The sequence below is a fragment of the Hypanus sabinus genome, chromosome 6 (assembly GCF_030144855.1).
Source record: "Hypanus sabinus isolate sHypSab1 chromosome 6, sHypSab1.hap1, whole genome shotgun sequence".
NCBI lineage: Eukaryota > Metazoa > Chordata > Chondrichthyes > Myliobatiformes > Dasyatidae > Hypanus > Hypanus sabinus.
The window spans coordinates 12,109,810-12,127,967 of record NC_082711.1 but is presented as its reverse complement, the minus strand read 5'-3'; the positions used below and the strand labels follow the sequence as shown (position 1 = coordinate 12,127,967).

Sequence of the window (18,158 nt, the reverse complement as noted above, 5' to 3'; positions counted from 1 at the left end):
TGTTTGGTCTCAACAACAACTGAACCTCTTGACCATGTCTGCATGTTTTTATGCATTGAGTTGCTGCCACATGATTGTCTGATTAGATATTTACATTAAGGAGCAGGTGTACAGATATGCTAATGAAGTGGTCACTGAGTTTATGTATCCATTCTACGCACCTCATTAATTTATAAACTTCTATCAGAATGCCCCTCAGACTCCAACTCTCCAAGCCTGTACAAACTCTCCTAGTTATTACTTCTAATCCTTCTCATCCTAAATGATTAATAGAAGACTCCTACTACTTCACAGATACCTCTGGAGAGGAAAAAGTAATGAATGACAGATTGAGGAAGATAGATCATAAGATGAGACCATAAGGTACAGAAGCAGAACTAGGCCATGCAGCCCATCGAGTCAGTTCTCCCATTCAATTGCGGCTGATATTTTTTTCAACTCCATTCTGCCTTTTTCCAAACCTCTCTCATACCTTTTAACCCCTTAACCAAATACCTATCAATCTCTGCTTTTTAAACACCCAATTATTTGGCCTCCACAGCCCTCTTGGCAATGAATTCCATAGGTTCTTCACCCTCTGGCTGAGGAAATTCTTCCTCATCTCAATTTTCAAGGAATGTGTCTTCATTCTGAGGCCGTACTCGTGGATTTTAGTCTCTCTTACTCGAAGGGCCAAATGGCCTAATTGTATTCCTGTGTCTTATGGAAACACCCTGTCTACTCTCTCCAGACCTGTAGCATTCAGTAAATGGATGAAATCTTTCTCTGGGCTTTTCTGAAACATTTCCTGAGAAACAATGTCACCTGTCCCCTGAATGGTACCTAGGGACCCCACCCCCCCAAAAGGAAAGAAAGCTGGGAAACGTTGTACTCACATAGCATCTTTAACAGTTGCAGCAAAGTCTATCCGTAAAGGCTCTGTCCCATATCCTTGGTCTCGTTTTACCTTCCCAGGTACGCCAAATGCCACCTGTAAAAATGCCAGCAAGTCAGATTCAAGTTTTTTTATTATATATACATGAAAACATACAGCCCGGTGCAAAAGCCTTAGGCACATTTATATAGCTAAGGTGCCCAAGACTTTTGCACAGTACTGCATTTGTCAACGTGGAGACGTGGATTGGAAAGCAAGTTTGTAAACCTGGTGGGAGCAAATGATATTGGGAATGGTGAGGTAGAGCACCACTAGAGGGGTATGGGACAGGTGGCAGAGGAGTGCCAGGGTGGAGGTTGGCATGGGTGCAGACACACCCAGTCCTGAGACACTAGGCAAGGTCATTTGCTTCCAAACTGCTGGTTTATTGATCATTACAAAACGTCTCTCTGGTGCTTCCCACTCTCCACCACCACACTCTTTTCACAATCATGATTGTCCTTTTCCACTCTCAGTCTACAGAAGAGACTCATTTTACAATCAGGTTTATCGTCACTCACGTATATCATAGAGAATCATAGAGAAGTACAGCACAGAAACAGGCCTTTTGGCCCATCTTGTCCATGCCAAAATCATTTAAACTGCCTACTCCCAACTAGCCACCAGGACCATAGCCCTCCATACCCCTATCCATGCACCTATCCAAGCTCCTCTTAAACATGGAAATCGAGCTTGCGTGCACCACTTGTACAGGCTGCTCATTCTACACTCTCATGACCCTCTGAGTGAAGAAGTTTCCCCTCATGTTCCCCTTAAACTTATCACCTTTCACCCTTAACCCATGATCTCTGGTTGTAGTCTCACCTAACCTCAGTGGAAAAAGCCTTTGCATGTACCTTATTTATACCACAAATAATTTTGTGGACCATTATCAAATCCCCTTTCAGTCTTCTGCTTTCTAAAGAATACAGTCCTAATCTATTTAATCTTATAACTCAGGTTCTTCAGACTCAGCAACATCCTTGCAAATTTTCTCTGTAATCTTTCAACCTTGTTTACATCTTCCTGGAGGTAGGTGACTAAAACTGCACACAATACTCAAAATTAGACCTCACCAATGTCTTATACAAATTCAATATAACATCCCATCTCTGGCACTCAATGCATAGATTTATAAAAGCCAATATGCCAAAAGCTTTATTTGTGACCATATCTACCTGTGATGCTACTTTCAACGAACTATGGACCTTATTCCTTTGTTCTACCACACTTCTCAGTGCTCTACCATTCACTGTGGTTGGTCTACCAAAGTGCAAAACCCTGCACTTATCTGCATTAAATTCCACCTGCCATTTTTCCTACTGACGCAGAACTTCTCGCCTTCCTCATTGCCCACTACACCCCCAGTCTTGGTGTCTTTCACAAATTTGCTGATCCAGTTAACGACATTATCAACTAGATTTCTATTATAGGTGACAAACAACAAAGGACCCAGCACCAATACCTGTGGCACACCACTAGTCACGGGCCTCCAGTCATAGAGACAACCCTCTACTACCACACCTTGGCTTCTCCCACAAAGCTAATATCTAATCCAATTTATTACCTTATCCTGAATGCTGAGCAACTGAACATTCTTGACCAACTTCCCATATGGGACCTTGTCAAATGCCTTACTAAAGTCCATGTAGACAATACATATCCATGAAAACAATGCCTTGCCTTCATCCACTTTCCTGATAACATCCTCAAAAAACTCGGTAAGATAGATTAGATGTGACTACCATGCACAAAGCCATACTGTTTCATTAATCAGTCCACGTCCATCCAAATACTCATCTATCCAGACCCTTAGAATACCTTCCAATAACTTTCCCACCACTGATGTCAGACTCACCAGTCTATGAATTCCTGCTTTATGTTTAGAGCCTTTTTTAAACAGCAGAGCAACTTTGGCTATCCTCCAATCCTCTAATCCTCTGGTGCCTCTTCTGTTATTAATGATTTTAAAAATATCTCAGCTAGGGTCCCGGCAACTTCTGCATTTGCCTCCCGTAGGGTCTGGGGGAACACCTGGTCAGGCCCTGGGGATTTATCCACCGTGATTTGCCTCAGGACAGCAAACACTTCCTCCTCTGTAATCTGTACAGGACCCATGAAGTTGATGCCACTTTGCCTCACTTCTATAGACTCTGTGTCTGTCTCCTGAGTAAGTACAGATTAGACCATAAGACAAAGGAGCAGAAATTGGCCATTTGGCCCATTGAGTCTGCTCTGCCACTTTATCATGAGCTGATCCATTCTCCCATTTAGTCCCACTCCTCCGCCTTCTCACCATAAGCTTTGATGTCCTGGCTACTCAGATACCTATCAATCTCTGCCTGAAGAATTCATTTGAGATCTCCCCCATCTATTTTGGCTCTACCCATGAATTACCATTCTAGTCTTCCAGAGGACCAATTTGCCTCTTGCAATCATTTTGCACTTAACATTTCTGTAGAATCCCTCAGGATTCTCCTTCACCTTGTCTGCTGGGGCAAACTCATGCCTTCTTTTAGCGTTCCCGATTTCTTTCTTAAGTGTTCTTTTGCATCTTTGTACTCTCCACAAGCCACCTGTTAAACTGTATAATCTTCCTGGTTCTAGCCTCACTAGCACATGGCACGGGTAGTAATCCTGAGATGACAACCCTTTAACTTAGCACCTAACTCCCTGAATTACCTGTGCAAAACCTCATCACCTGTCCTACCCATGGACCGCAACCTCTGGCTGTTTACCTGAGATATCCTGGATCCCAGCTCCTGGGAATCTCATTCTTGCCCACAGAACCTCCTATCCATTCTTCTAACTAACAAATCCCCTATTACACCTCTTCTCCCTCTTTCCCTTCTGAGTCACAGAGCCAGACTCAGTGGCAGAGATTTTCTTCAGTCAGGTCATTCATCCCAACAGTATCCAAAGAGATATACCTATTGTTCAGGGAGATGGACACAGGAGTACTCTACACTGGCTGTTTAACCCGTAACTGACTGTCACCCAGTCTCTCTATATGCCCTGTCTACCACACCCTCAGCCTCTTGAATGATCAGCAGTTCATCCATTTCCAGCTCCAAGTCCTTAACACAAATTGTTAGAAGCTGCAGCTGGACACATTTCTCACAGGTGTAGTCATCAGGGACCAAGGAGGTCTCTCTGCCTTCCTACATCCCGTAAGAGGAGCGTTCAGAATCAGAATCAGGTTTATTATCACCGGCATGTGCTGTTTTGGGTACTACCCTACATATCCAGGACATCTTCAAGGAGCGGTATCTCAGAAAGGCAGCATCCATTACTAAGGACCTCCAGCACCCAGGGCATGACCTTTTCTCACTGTTACCATCAGGAAGGAGATACAGAAACCTGAAGGCACACACTCAGTGATTCAGGAACAGCTTCTTCCCCTCTTTCATCTGATTCCTACATGGACATTGAACCCATGAACACTACCTCACTCTTTAATATATTATTTCTGTTTTTGCATGATTTTTTTGAATTGAATTTATATTATTTCTTACATACTTCACATATATGAGTAAAAATCTTTATGTTATGTCTCCATTTAAATGTGCAATGTGCAATTTACTGTAATTTGTAATAAACAGCATGTACAACAGGATAGTCAATACAGCATAGAAATATAATTTTATCAGCGTGAACTAATCAGTCTGATGGCCTGGTGGAAGAAGCTGGCCAGGAGCTGGTGCCAGTACTGTTTCCTGGATGGTAGCAGCTGGAACAGTTTGTAGTTGGGGTGACTCGGGTCTCCAATGACCCTTCGGACCCTTTTCACACACCAGTCTCTGTAAATGTACTGAATAGCGCGAAGTTCACAACTACAGATGCGCTGGGCTGTCCGCACCACTCTCTGCAGAGTCCAGCGATTGAGGGAAGTACAGTTCCCGTACCAGGCAGTGATACAGCCAGTCAAGATGCTCTCAATTGTGCCCCTGTAGAAATTCCTTAGGATGCAGGGACTCATGCCAAGCTTCTTCAACCCTCTGAGGTGAAAGAGACGCTGTTGTGCTTTTCTCACCACACAGCCGGTATGCATAGACCACGTGAGATCCTCGGTGATGTGGATGCCGAGGAACTTAAAGCTGTTCACATTCTCAATCTCGGATCCATTGATGTCAATAGGGGTGAGCCCGTCTCCATTCCTCCTGTAGTCCACAACCAGCTCCTTTGTTTTTTTGACATTGAGGGAGAGGTTGTTCTCTTGACACCACTGGGTGAAGCAGGGTGAAGGCCAAGGCCTCTGAGCTTCTTGTCAAGCCTGGATGAAATTATGGTGTTGAACGCTGAACTGTAGTCCAAGAACAGCATTCTCACATAAGCATCCTTTCACTCCAGATGTGGACGGTGTGTAGAGCTGTGGCTCTTACATCATCTGTTAATCGGTTGTGTCAGTAGGTGAATTGTAGGGGGTCCAGTGTGGGTGATAAATTACTGCAGATGTAATCCTTGACCAGCCTATCAAAGCATTTTCTTATTATTGAGGTGAGTGCAACAGGACGCCAGTCATTCGGGCATGTTACCTTGGTCTTTTTAGGTACAGGGACAATGGTGAATGTTTTGAAACAGGTGGGCACTTTACACAGGGAGAGGGAGAGATTAAAAATATCTGTGCCAGTTGTGTCCCACAAATCCTGAGTACCCGCCCTGGGATGCTTGTGGTCCCGCAGCCTTTCAGCTGTCCGCTGGCTGGAAACACCTGCGTACTTCAGTTTCAGGGATGACCAAGGTGCAGATTGCTTTGGCAGCTCTTCCTCCAGGGCTCAGTGTTGGCGACATTGAACCAAGCATAAAATAGATTTAGCTCATCTGGGAAAGAGGCAGTGACGTTGACAGTGCCGCTACGTTTAGTTTTGAAGTTTATGATGGTGTGGAGACTTTGCCATAAGCTATGTGTGTTGTTGCTGGAGAGTTGTGTCTGGGTCTTGTCTCTGTATTGTCATTTTGCGCAGATTGTAGCTGCATTTCCTGAGTTCCTCTTGGTAAGCTCTGTCTCTTGCTTGCATGGAACTGTTGATCTAGGGTTTCTGGTTTGAATGGCCTCCAGCCAATCTTTGGAGGACAGTGTCCTTGATGCACTTCCAGATGAAGCTCATGACCCCTTCCGTGAACACAGAGACATCCTCATCACGAAAGATATTCCAGTTGACCTCGACAAAGCAGTCCTGTAGCATGGAAACCAGTTGGTCGGACCAACAGTGGACGGTTTTAACTATGGCCGCCTCTTGTTTCAGCTTCTGTCTGTACATAGGCAGAAGCAAGATGGAGGAGTGACCCGACTTCCCAAACGGCCAACAGAGGAGTGCTTTGTAAGCACAGCAGAACGGAGAGTAGTAGCGGTTGAGTATTCTACCCCCCTGTGTGCTCACCTGGATTGTTGCCAAAACTTCGGAGAGACTTCAAACAGCAATGGTGTATTAAAGTCTCCAGCAATGATGAAGGTGTACCGTCTCGGTCAGTATCAGGCTGCAGCTGTGATAATAACAGCCGTGAACTCCCTGGGCAGCCAGAAAGACCTACACAGCATCACAAGGCACTCCAGATCAGGGGAACAAAGGGATTTGAGGACATGCACATTTCAAGGGTTGCACCAAGCACATTGACCAATTGAAAGCATACCCCTCCTCCTTTACCCACCTCAGAGAGTTTATTAGACCTGTCTGCCCGGAACAGAGAGAACCCAGAGGGCTCGATGGCGTGATCCGGCACCTCTTCCATCAGTCAGGTCTCCATGAAGCACAAAACATTACATTCCTTTGTTTCCCGCTGATAGGAGATTCTGGCTCTCGGTTCCCACAGCTTATTGTCCAGGGACCGAATGTTAGCCAGGAGTATGCTAGGGATTGGCGGCCGATCAGGATGCCGTCTCACCCTCACCAGGACACAAGCCCTTATCCCTCGCCTCCAGTGCTGAGATAGCGACGGTGCAGTAAATGAGCCTCCCATGGATCAATGGATTAATTAAATCTATTAAATCATGGATTTAATGGTGCATACTTCCCTGAAGGTGGAATCTCATGTGGATAGGGTGGTGAAGAAAGCTTTTGGTATGCTGGCCGTTGTAAATCAGAGCATTGAGTATAGGGGTTGGGATGTAATGTTAAAGTTGTACAAGGCATTGGTGAGGCCAAATTTGGAGTATTGTGTATAGTTCTGGTTGCCAAATTATAGGAAAGATGTCAACAAAATGGAGAGAGTACAGAGGAGATTTACTAAAATGTTACCTGGGTTTCAGCACCTAAGATACAGAGAAAGGTTGAACAAGTTAGGTCTTTATTCTTTGGAACATAGAAGGTTGAGGGGGGACTTGATAGAGGTATTTAAAATTATGAGGGGGATAGATAGAGTTGACGTGCATAGGCTTTTTCCATTGAGAGTAGGGGAGATTCAAACAAGAGGACATGGGTTGAGAGTTAAGGGGTAAAAGTTTAAGGGTAACACAAGGGGGAATTTCCTTACTCAGAGACTGGTAGCTGTGTGGAACGAGCTTCCAGCAGAAGTGGTAGAGGCAGGTAGGAATGGAAGGTTATGGGCTGAGTTCAGGTCGGTGGGACTAGGTGGAAGTAGGTGTTCGGCACAGACCAGAAGGGCCAAGATGGCCTGTTTCCGTGCTGTAATTGTTAAATGGTTATATATGGATCATGCAAGCACGGGTTCCCAGTGTAGAAAAGGCGGCACATTGTGGGTAAGTGCCTTCTCCCCACCATTCAGCAGAGTCAGTCTATCATTTTGATGTGACTATCACAGCTTCTTGAACAAGAAATGCAAAGGAAATTTGCAGAAATTAGCAATACACTGTAAAGTTGCTATGGAGTTCGCAACACGGCCACCATACTCAGTGACATCTTGGGCCAGAATCTATTCAATACACATATGCTGTGATTGATTAATTGATTGGTGTGTGTGTGTGTGTGTGTGTGTGTGTGTGTGTGTGTGTGTGTATATATATATATATATATATATATATAGAGAGAGAGAGCTTGGATACATACATGGAATTATGATGTAGTGGCCAAAGGCAGGAATGGATTCTCAATATTCCTAGATTTCAGTGCTTTAAAAGGGATAGAGGAGGGTGAAAGGGGAGGAGGGGTGGCATTACTGGTCAGGGATACTATTACAGCTGCAGAAAGGGTGGATAATGTAGCAGGATCCTCTTATGAGTCAGTATGGGTAGAAGTCAGGAACAGGAAGGGAGCAGTTACTCTACTGGGGGTATTCTATAGGCCCCCTGGTAGCAGCAGAGATACCGAGGAGCAGATTGGGAGGCAGATTTTGGAAAGGTGCAAAAATAACAGGGTTGTTATCATGGGTGACTTTAACTTCCCTAATATTGATTGGCACTTGTTTAGTTCCAAGGGTTTAGATGGGGCAGAGTTTGTTAAGTGTGTCCAGGATGGATTCCTGTCACAGTATGTTGACAGGCCGACTAGGGGGAATGCCATACTAGATCTAGAATTAGGCAACGAACCAGGTCAGGTCACAGATCTCTCAGCGGGTGAGCATCTGGGGGACAGTGATCACCGCTCCCTGGCCTTTAGCATTATCATGGAAAAGGATAGAATCAGAGAGGACAGGAAAATTTTTAATTGGGGAAGGGCAAATTATGAGGCTATAAGGCTAGAACTTGCTAGTGTGAATTGGGATGATGTTTTTGCAGGGAAATGTACAATGGACATGTGGTCAATGTTTAAAGATCTTTTGCAGAATGTTAGGGATAAATTTGTCCCGGTGAGGAAGATAAAGAATGGTAGGGTGAAGGAACCATGGGTGACAAGTGAAGTGGAAAATCTAGTCAGGTGGAAGAAGGCAGCATACATGAGGTTTAGGAAGCAAGGATCAGATGGGTCTATTGAGGAATATAGGGTAGCAAGAAAGGAGCTTAAGAGGGGGCTGAGAAAAGCAAGAAGGGGGCATGAGAAGGCCTAGGCGAGTAGGGGAAAGGAAAACCCCAAGGCATTCTTCAATTATGTGAAGAACAAAAGGATGACAGGAGTAAAGGTAGGACCGATTAGAGATAAAAGTGGGAAGATGTGCCTGGAGGCTGTGGAAGTGAGCGAGGTCCTCAATGAATACTTCTCTTCGGTATTCACCAATGAGAGGGAACTTGATGACGGTGAGGACAATATGAGTGAGGTTGATGTTCTGGAGCACGTTGATATTCAGGGAGAGGAGGTGTTGGAGTTGTTAAAATACATTAGGACAGATAAGTCCCCAGGGCCTGATGGAATATTCCCCAGGCTGCTCCATGAGGCAAGGGAAGAGATTGCTGAGCCTCTGGCTAGGATCTTTATGTCCTCGTTGTCCACAGGAATGGTACCAGAGGATTGGAGGGAGGCGAATGTTGTCCCTTTGTTCAAAAAAGGTTGTAGGGATAGGCCAGGTAATTATAGACCAGTGAGCCTTACGTCTGTGGTGGGAAAGCTGTTGGAAAAGATTCTTAGGGATAGGATCTACGGGCATTTAGAGAATCATGGTCTGATCAGGGACAGTCAGCATGGTTTTGTGAAGGGTAGATCGTGTCTAACAAGCTTGCTCGAGTTCTTTAAGGAGGTGACCAGGCATATAGATGAGGGTAGTGCAGTGGATGTGATCTACATGGATTTTAGTAAGACATTTGACAAGGTTCCACATGGTAGGCTTATTCAGGAAGTCAGAAGGCATGGGATCCAGGGAAGTTTGGCCAGGTGGATTCAGAATTGGCTTGCCTGCAGAAGACAGAGGGTCGTGGTGGAGGGAGTACATTCATACTGGAGGGTTGTGACTAGTGGTGAAACCACAAGGATCTGTTCTGGGACCTCTACTTTTTGTGATTTTTATTAATGACCTGGATGTGGGGGTAGAAGGGTGGGTTGGCAAGTTTGCAGATGACGCAAAGGTTGGTGGTGGTGTGGATAGACATTGATAAGATGCAGAAGTGGGCTGAGCAGTGGCAGATGGAGTTCAACCCGGAGAAGTGTGAGGTTGTACACTTTGGAAGGACAAACTCCAAGGCTGAGTACAAAGTAAATGGCAGGATACTTGGAAGAGTGGAGGAGCAGAGGGATCTGGGGGTACATGTCCACAGATCCCTGAAAGTTGCCTCACAGGTAGATAGGGTAGTTATGAAAGCTTATGGGGTGTTAGTTTTCATAAGTCGAGGGATAGAGTTTAAGAGTCGCGAGGTAATGATGCAGATCTATAAAACTCTGGTTAGGCCACACTTGGAGTACTGTGTCCAGTTCTGGTTGCCTCACTATAGGAAGGATGTGGAAGCATTGGAAAGGGTACAGAGGAGATTTACCAGGATGCTGCCTGGTTTAGAGAGTATGGATTATGATCAGAGATTAAGGGAGCTAGGGCTTTACTCTCTGGAGAGGAGGAGGATGAGAGGAGACATGATAGAGGTGTACAAGATATTAAGAGGAATAGATAGAGTGGACAGCCAGTGCCTCTTCCCCAGGGCACCACTGTTCAGTACAAGAGGACATGGCTTTAACGTAAGGGGAGGGAAGTTCAAGGGGAGTATTAGAGGAAGGTTTTTCACTCAGAGTGGTTGGTGCGTGGAATGCACTGCCTGAGTCAGTGGTGGAGGCAGACACACTAATGAAACTTAAGAGACTACTAGACAGGTATACGGAGGAATTTAAGGTGGGGGGTTATATGTGAGGCAGGGTTTGAGGGTCAGCACAATATTGTGGGCTGAAGGGCCTGTAATGTGCTGTACTATTCTATGTTATGCTTTTTTCTACATAATGTATTGCATTGAACTGCTGCTGCTAAGTTGACAAATTTCACGACACATGCCGGTGATAATAAACCTGATTCTGATTGGGATTCTGAGCCTGACTGCTTGAATTCCTTTGGATACTCCGGTTTCCTCCCACATGCTAAAGATGTATAATTGGAGCTAGTGAGTTGTGGGCATGTTGTGTTGTAGGAAGCATGGTGACTCTCTCCCCTCTCCCCCTCACTAAAACCAACCAAACAACACAAGGTTTCTGACTCCACTACCTCAGCAGCTTTTCATTCCATTTATCTACCACCCACTGTGTAAAAAAGTGGCCCATCAGATTCTTATTGAAGCTTTCAGAAAGATTTAAAGAGATGAGCTTTATTTGTCAAAGTACATCAAAACGTACAGTGAAATGCTTGAGTCAATGGCCAACACAGTCCTAATATGTGCAAGTGGTTTTATTTAGAGATATAGTGCAGAATAGGCCCTTCTGGACCAGCCAGTCACACTGCCCAGCAACCCCTCAATTAATCACAGGACAAATTACAATGAGCAATTAACCTACTAATCGGTACACCTTTGGACTGTGGGAGGAAACAGGAGCACCTGGAGAATTCCAAATTCCAACGCATCGCGCTAACCGCCACCCTACCGTGTCAACATGATTCCAACAATATAGCATGCCCACAGCTCACTGACCCTAACCGTACACCTTTGGAAAGCCACGTACAAGGTCATGGGGAGAACGTACAAACTCCTTTCAGACAGTGGCAGGAACTGAACCCCGATGAGTGGCACGGTAAAGCATTATGTTAACTGCTAAACTACCATGCTGTCCCTAATCTTAGAACTAAATCCTCAAGTTTTCAATTCCACAACCCTTAGGAGGAAGACAGCTCACGCTATCTATGCCCCTCATGATTTTATACACCTCTCAGTCTCCAACGCTCTAAGGAGTGAGTACCCAGCCTGTGTAATCTTTCCTATAACTCTGTCTTTTGAGTCCTGGTAACATCCTAGTGACTTATTTTTGCACTCTTTCCAGTTGATTCACATCATAGGGTGACCAAAACAGAAGACAATGCTCCAAGTGTGGCCTCACCAACATTTTGTACAACCCAGTTTCTATACTCATTGGTCTGATTGATGAAGGTCAGCATGCCAAAAGACACTGCCTTGTCCACTTGTGACTCCACTTTAAGGAAACTATTTACTACAACAGAACCCAGTTCCCTTCCACTCAATGTAAAAATCCCACCTTGATATGTCCTTCCAAAATGTAATGCTTCACACTTACCTGAATTAAACTCCATTTGTCCTCCCTCACACATCTACCCAACTGATGAAGATCTATCTCAGTGTAAAGATATTTTAACATTAGGCTCTATGTTTTAATAGAAATGGTACGTCACCTTGTCATCCAGACTAAGATACCCAAACGCAAAGCCCTTGCACTCTACGTTTCTTGCTTTTCCGTTCAGAGCAAGTGGAGTAAAGGAGACGTTGATGGTGGCACAGCCACAAGCAGGGACCACCTGGGAAGCAAAGCAAACAGTTAAAACCAGTGGATGTGGCCATATTCTACACACCAGCCAACCCAGGAATCATGGCTCTGCTTCTCCTCTTTTAGTAAACGTCCGATATCTTTTCCAGAATAGTTGAGAAGTATTTAACTGACAGTTGTCCTCCCAATAACCAGATTTAGTACTCTAATTATTTCTTTTGTCATTCAAGCCTTTTGGTTACTCTCCAAATAACTCTTACAAATTTTATAAACTAACTAACAATTCCACTCTGGTTGCTTCCCTGCACTTCTAAACTGATCAGTAGTTTATATTTAATAATAGACCTCCAATTTTAGCATAACCTGGTCCGGGAGAAGGACAGCTAATGCAGCAAATTCATAGTCATAGAGCACCGCAGCACAGAAGCAGACTGAACATATAGAGTAAAAGAAAACTACAGCACAGAAACAGGCCCTTTGGTCCATCTAGTCCATGCCAAAATGTTATTCTGCCTAATCCCACTGATCCACACCTGAACCATAGCCCTCCATACCACACCACCCCCCATACATGTACTGTACATCCAAACTTCTTTTAAATGTTGCAATCAAACCTGCATCCACCACTTCCACTGGCAGTTTGCTCCAGTCTCACCACCCTCTGCGTGAAGTTCCTCATCAGGTTCTTCTTAAATATTTCACTTTTCATCCTAAACCTATAATCTCCAGTTCTACCCTCACTCACCTTGAGGGGAGAAAGTCTGCATGCAGTTACCCTATCTATAGCCCTCATAATATTGTAAACAAAATCTGTGGGTCAGATGTCTATTTTGCCCCACCCTGGACATGCTGTTAAACCCTTGCTGCAATTCTGATCAGCAACTTAAGACTGGGATTCTGCCACAATAATATGGATTATAATTATTCACCTTTACAAGGATGTTGCCAGTACTGAAGGATCTGAGTTATAAGGAAAGATTGAATAGGTTAGAACTTTAATCACTAGAACACAGAACACAGGAGGAGATTTGATAGAGATATACATAATTATGAGGTGTATAGTTAGGGTAAATGCAGCAGGCTTTTCCCACTGAGGTTGGCTGAGACTACAACTAGAGTCATGGGTTAAGGATGAAAGGTGAAATGTTTAAGAGGAACATGAGGAAAAACTTTTTCCACTCAGAGGGTGGTGAGTGTGTGGAAAAAGCTACCAGCGCAAGTGGTGAATACAATTTCAATGGCAACACTTAAAACAAGTTTGGACAGCTACATGGATGGGCGGAATACAGAGGGCTATGGTCTGGATGCAGGTCATTGGGACTAGGCAGTTTAAATGGTTTGGCATGGACTAGATGGGCCAAATGGCCTGTTTCTGAGCTGAAGTTTTCTATGACTCTATATTTTCCTCCAGTCTTGAATAGAAAAGGTATGCTTCCTTCTACTTCAAAAACCTAATCAGTACATCAACAAGCATTAAAATCTGTTATGCCCAGGTCCTTGGCCGAATCCTGTCCAATTTCTTTTGTCAGTTAGAATAAATGCTTCTGGCTTGGAACATAGCTAAAGAATTTCAGAACGGGCATGAACTACAGAACTCTACCATGGACAGCCCCAAGCCCGACTGAGCATGGGATGAGCAACCCCTTCCCAATGGCAACAGAAGCTCCATAGACCTCATCTCTGGGAAAGGACAGATCTTCGCTTGGAAGATAAATTAAGTCATGCTGTTAAAACCTACTAGTCCATTGAAGCTACAGGGCTGATCTCCCTTCTATCATTCAGGACCACCAGCAGACTAGTTTAGGACTGAGGACTTTGACAAGCTGCAGTCAGCGGCCTATGTCTCTGTGGGATTAATGAACTAACTAACGATGAGGTCAGACAAGCAGGGAGTGTTTTCTCTAGAGTATCAGAGGCTGAGGGAAGACATGATAGAAGCTTATATTATGAAAGGCTGTTGTGGGTGTTGATCTCCTGGAGATCAGCTGTGTCTGAGATGCTCAAACCAGCCCTCTGCCAACCATCATTCCACGGTCAAAGTCACTTCAATAACATCTCTTTCCCATTCTGATGTTTGGTCTGAACAACTGAACCTCTTGACCATGTCTGCATGCTTTTATGCGCGGAGTTGCTGTCACATGATTGACTGATTAGTTATTTGCAGTAACGAGCAGATGTACAGATGTACCTAATAAAGTGGCCACTGAGTGCAAGTAGAGTAGACAATCATTTTCCCAGTGTAGAAATATTAAAGAACATGCATTTAAGGCAAAAGGGGGAAATATTAAATGTTATTACCGCTTTTGTTGACACAGTGTTAGCTTCCTGGAACAGCCTGCCAAGAGCCCTGGTGGAAGGCAAGACAGCAGAGTTGTTTAAGAGGCTTTTGGATAGATACGTGAATGTGCAGGGAATGGAGAGAGATGGAACATGTATAGGATGCAGGGACTTAGTTTAACAAATACAAAATATTGCTGAAGCTTAGCAGGTCAGGCAACATCCACAGAGAGGAATAAACAGTTGATATTGGGCTGAGTTCATTCATCAGTACAGTGATGTCAACTATTTACTCCCCTCCATAACTGCTGCCTGATGAGCTGAGTTCCTCCAACATTTTGTATGTGTTATACTTGATGTGGATTGGGAGTCTGCTTCGCCGAGCGCCTACTCACCATCAGCCAGAGAAAGCAGGATCTCCTGATGGCAACCATTTTAATTCTACTTCCCATTCCCATTCCCATGGCTATGATGTGGCCTCTATTGCTGCAATGAGGCCACACTCAGGTTGGACGTGCAACACCTTATATATATTCTATCTAGGTAGCCTCCAACCTGATGGTAGGAACATGGACTTCTCGAACTTTGGTAATTGTTCATCATTCCCTCATTCCTGTTTCCCTCTCTCACCTTATCTCCTTATCTGCCCATCACCTCCCTCTGGTGCTCCTCCCCCTTTTCTTTCTTCCATGGTTTTTTGTTCTGTCCTGCCAGATTCCCCCTTCTCCAGCCCTTTATCTCTTATCAATCAGCTTCCCAGCTCTTTACTTCATGCCTCCCCATCTCACAGTTTCACTTATCACCTACACTTTGTACTCCTTCCTCCCCTCTCCCCACCTTGTTGCTCTGACCTCATCTTTTTTCCAATCCCAAAGAAGGGTCTCAGCCCAAAACATTGACTGGTTACTCTTTTCCACAGATGTTGACTAGCCTGTGGAATTCCTCCAGCATCTTGTGTGTGTTGCTTTGGATTTCCAGCATCCGCAGTTATTCTCATTTTTGTATTTGTTCCTCTGGATTTCCATCATCTTCACAATCTCTCATGTTTGTGATTTTGTTTAATTTGGCATCGTGTTTGGTGCAGATAACATGGACTGAAGGGCCTGTTCCTGTGCTGTACTATATTCTATGTAACCATTTCCTTCCGACAAACACCTTAACTAATCATTTCCATTCCTTCTCCAGCACATTCTTGTTCTTACTTCCAGTCTAATCTGCCTCTATGATTAAGGCTGTGATGAAGGAGAGGTAGGCGATGGTGATGTGGGGGGGGAGGCGACAGGGAGAAAATCAAGAGCCCAATATTGACAATTTGACAGCGATGCTTCACTACCAGATGAACTGAATGCTTTCTATGCCTGCTTTGAAAAGGAGAATATAACTATAGCTGTGAAGATCTCTGCTGCAACTGATGACCCTGTGATGTCTGTCTCAGAGGCTGATGTTAGGCTGTGTTTAAAGAGGGTGAAGCCTTGCATGCAGAAGGCCCTGGTGGAGTACCTGGTAAGGCTCTGAAAACCTGTGCTAACCAACTGATGGGAGTATTTCAACCTCTCACTGCTACGAGCGGAAATTCCCACTTGCTTCAAAGAGGCAGCAATTATACCAACTCCTAAGAAAAATAATGTGAGCTGCCTTAATGTATGTCACCCAGTAGCACTCACATTTACAGTGATGAAAAGCTTTGAGAGATTGGTTATGACTAGACTGAACTCCTGCCTCAGCAAGGACCTGGACCCACTGCAATTTGCCAATCTCCACAATAGGTCAACGGCAGTTGCAATCTCAGTGGCCCTTTACACAGCCTTAGACCACCTGGAGAACACAAACACCTATGTCAGGATGTTGTTCATCGACTACAGCTCAGCATTTAATACCATCAGTCCCACAATCCTGATTAAAAAGTTGCAGAACCTGGGCCTCTGGACCTCCCTCTGCAATTGGTTCATCAACTTCCTAACCAGAAGACCACAATCTGTGGGGATTTGTGATAACATATCCTCCTCGCTGATGATCAATACTGGTGCATTACTCTCTTTATACCCATGACTGTGTGGCTAGGCATAACTCAAATACCATCTATAAATTTGCTGATGATACAACTATTGTTGGTAGAATCTCAGATTGAGATGCGGGAATGTACCGGAGTGAGATATACCAACTAGTGGAATGGTGTCTCAGCAACAACCGGGCACTCAACGTCAGAAAGACAAAAGAGTTGATTGTGTACTTTAGGAAGGGTAAGACAAAGGAACACATACCAATCCTCATAGAGGGATCAGAAGTGGAGAGAGTGGGCAGTTTCAAGTTCCTGCGTATCAAGGTCTCTGAGGACCTAACCTGGTCCCAACATGTCGATGCAGTTGTAAAGAAGGCAAGACAGTGACTGTACTTCATTAGGAGTTTGAAGAGATTTGGTATGTCAACAAATACACTCAAAAACTTCTATAGTTGTACCATGTTGAGCATTCTGACAGGCTGCATCACTGTCTGGTATGGGGGTGGGGGGGGGGGCTACTGCACAGGACTGACAGAAGCTGCAGAAGGTTGTAAATTTAGTCAGCTCCATCTTGGGTACTAGCCTACAAAGTACCCAGGACATCTTTAGGGAGTGGTGTATCAGAAAGGCAGCGTCTATTATTAAGGACCTCCCGCACCCAGGGCATGCCCTTTTCTCAGTGCTACCATCAGGTGGGAGGTACAGAATCCTGAAGGCCCACACTCAGTGATTCAGGAACAGCTTCTTTGCCTCTGTCATCCAATTCCTAAATGGACATTGAACCTGTGAATACTAGCTCACTTTTTAAATATATATTATTTGTTTTTTAATCAAGATTTTTAATCTATTCAATATACATATACTGTAATTGATTTACTTATTTATAATAATGATTATTATTATTATTTTCTTGTATTATGTATTGCATTGAACTGCTGCTAAGTTAATAAATCTCACAACACACAACAGTGATTCTGATTGATATTTTTCACTGGCACAGTCATCACCCCACCATCCAGCCATGCTCTCTTTTTGCTCCTGGTACAGGAACCTCAGGACCTAAACCAGGTTCAGGGACAGTTTAATACCCTTCAACCATAAGCTCTTGAACCAGAGGGGATAATGTCACTCAAATAATTTCACTTGCCCCATCACTGAACTGTTCCCGCAACCAATGGACTCATTTTCAAGGTCTCTTCATCTCACGTACTCGTTATTTATTGCTTATTTATCATTATTTTTTGTTACTTTTGTACTTGCACAATTTTTTGTCCTTTGAATATTGGCTGTTTATCTTGTGTGTATTTTTTCATTGATTCTATTGTGTTTCTTTGTACTTACTGTGAATGTCCACAAGTAAATGATTCTCAGTGTAGTATATGGTGACATACATAATATAAACTTGTATAATAAATTTACTTTGAGCTTCCTCAGATTACATTGCATCTTCAATGGAATCCATCGCTCCTGGTACTAGAAGCCACTCACCATCTGCCTGGGAGTCACATAATATGGATAATCTGCTGCAAGGCCCTCATGAACTCGCAGCACCACAGAAATGAGATCATCAGTTCGCATTGCATTTTCTTCATCCACAGGCTCCTCCTCCTCTTCCTTGTCCTAAAATTAATGCAGACATATTTAAAACAAAAAGACCAATGTTTTTTCCACCATCAGTGCCAGTCCTGACTCAAATGCAAGCGTAGAGAAATGAGCTGTTTTAGTGAAATTTCCTCTA

The 18,158-nt window shown here is 44.1% G+C and overlaps 1 protein-coding gene across 8 annotated transcripts in view; it reads right to left on the bottom strand.

The window, feature by feature from the left end:
* Positions 1-18,158, bottom strand: part of dlec1 (DLEC1 cilia and flagella associated protein) — a 209,625-nt gene that overhangs the window by 29,020 nt on the left and 162,447 nt on the right. For 7 of the 8 annotated variants that reach the window (XM_059971719.1, XM_059971722.1, XM_059971724.1 and 4 more), the window contains 3 exons: positions 17,909-18,040; positions 12,053-12,175; positions 876-970 (listed from right to left, as the gene is read on the bottom strand). In XM_059971719.1, coding sequence (XP_059827702.1) covers positions 876-970; positions 12,053-12,175; positions 17,909-18,040 — 350 coding nt within the window. Of the gene's footprint in view, positions 1-875; positions 971-12,052; positions 12,176-14,442; positions 14,492-17,908; positions 18,041-18,158 lie in introns of those variants that run through there. The other variant, XR_009512561.1, reaches the window with a different exon arrangement.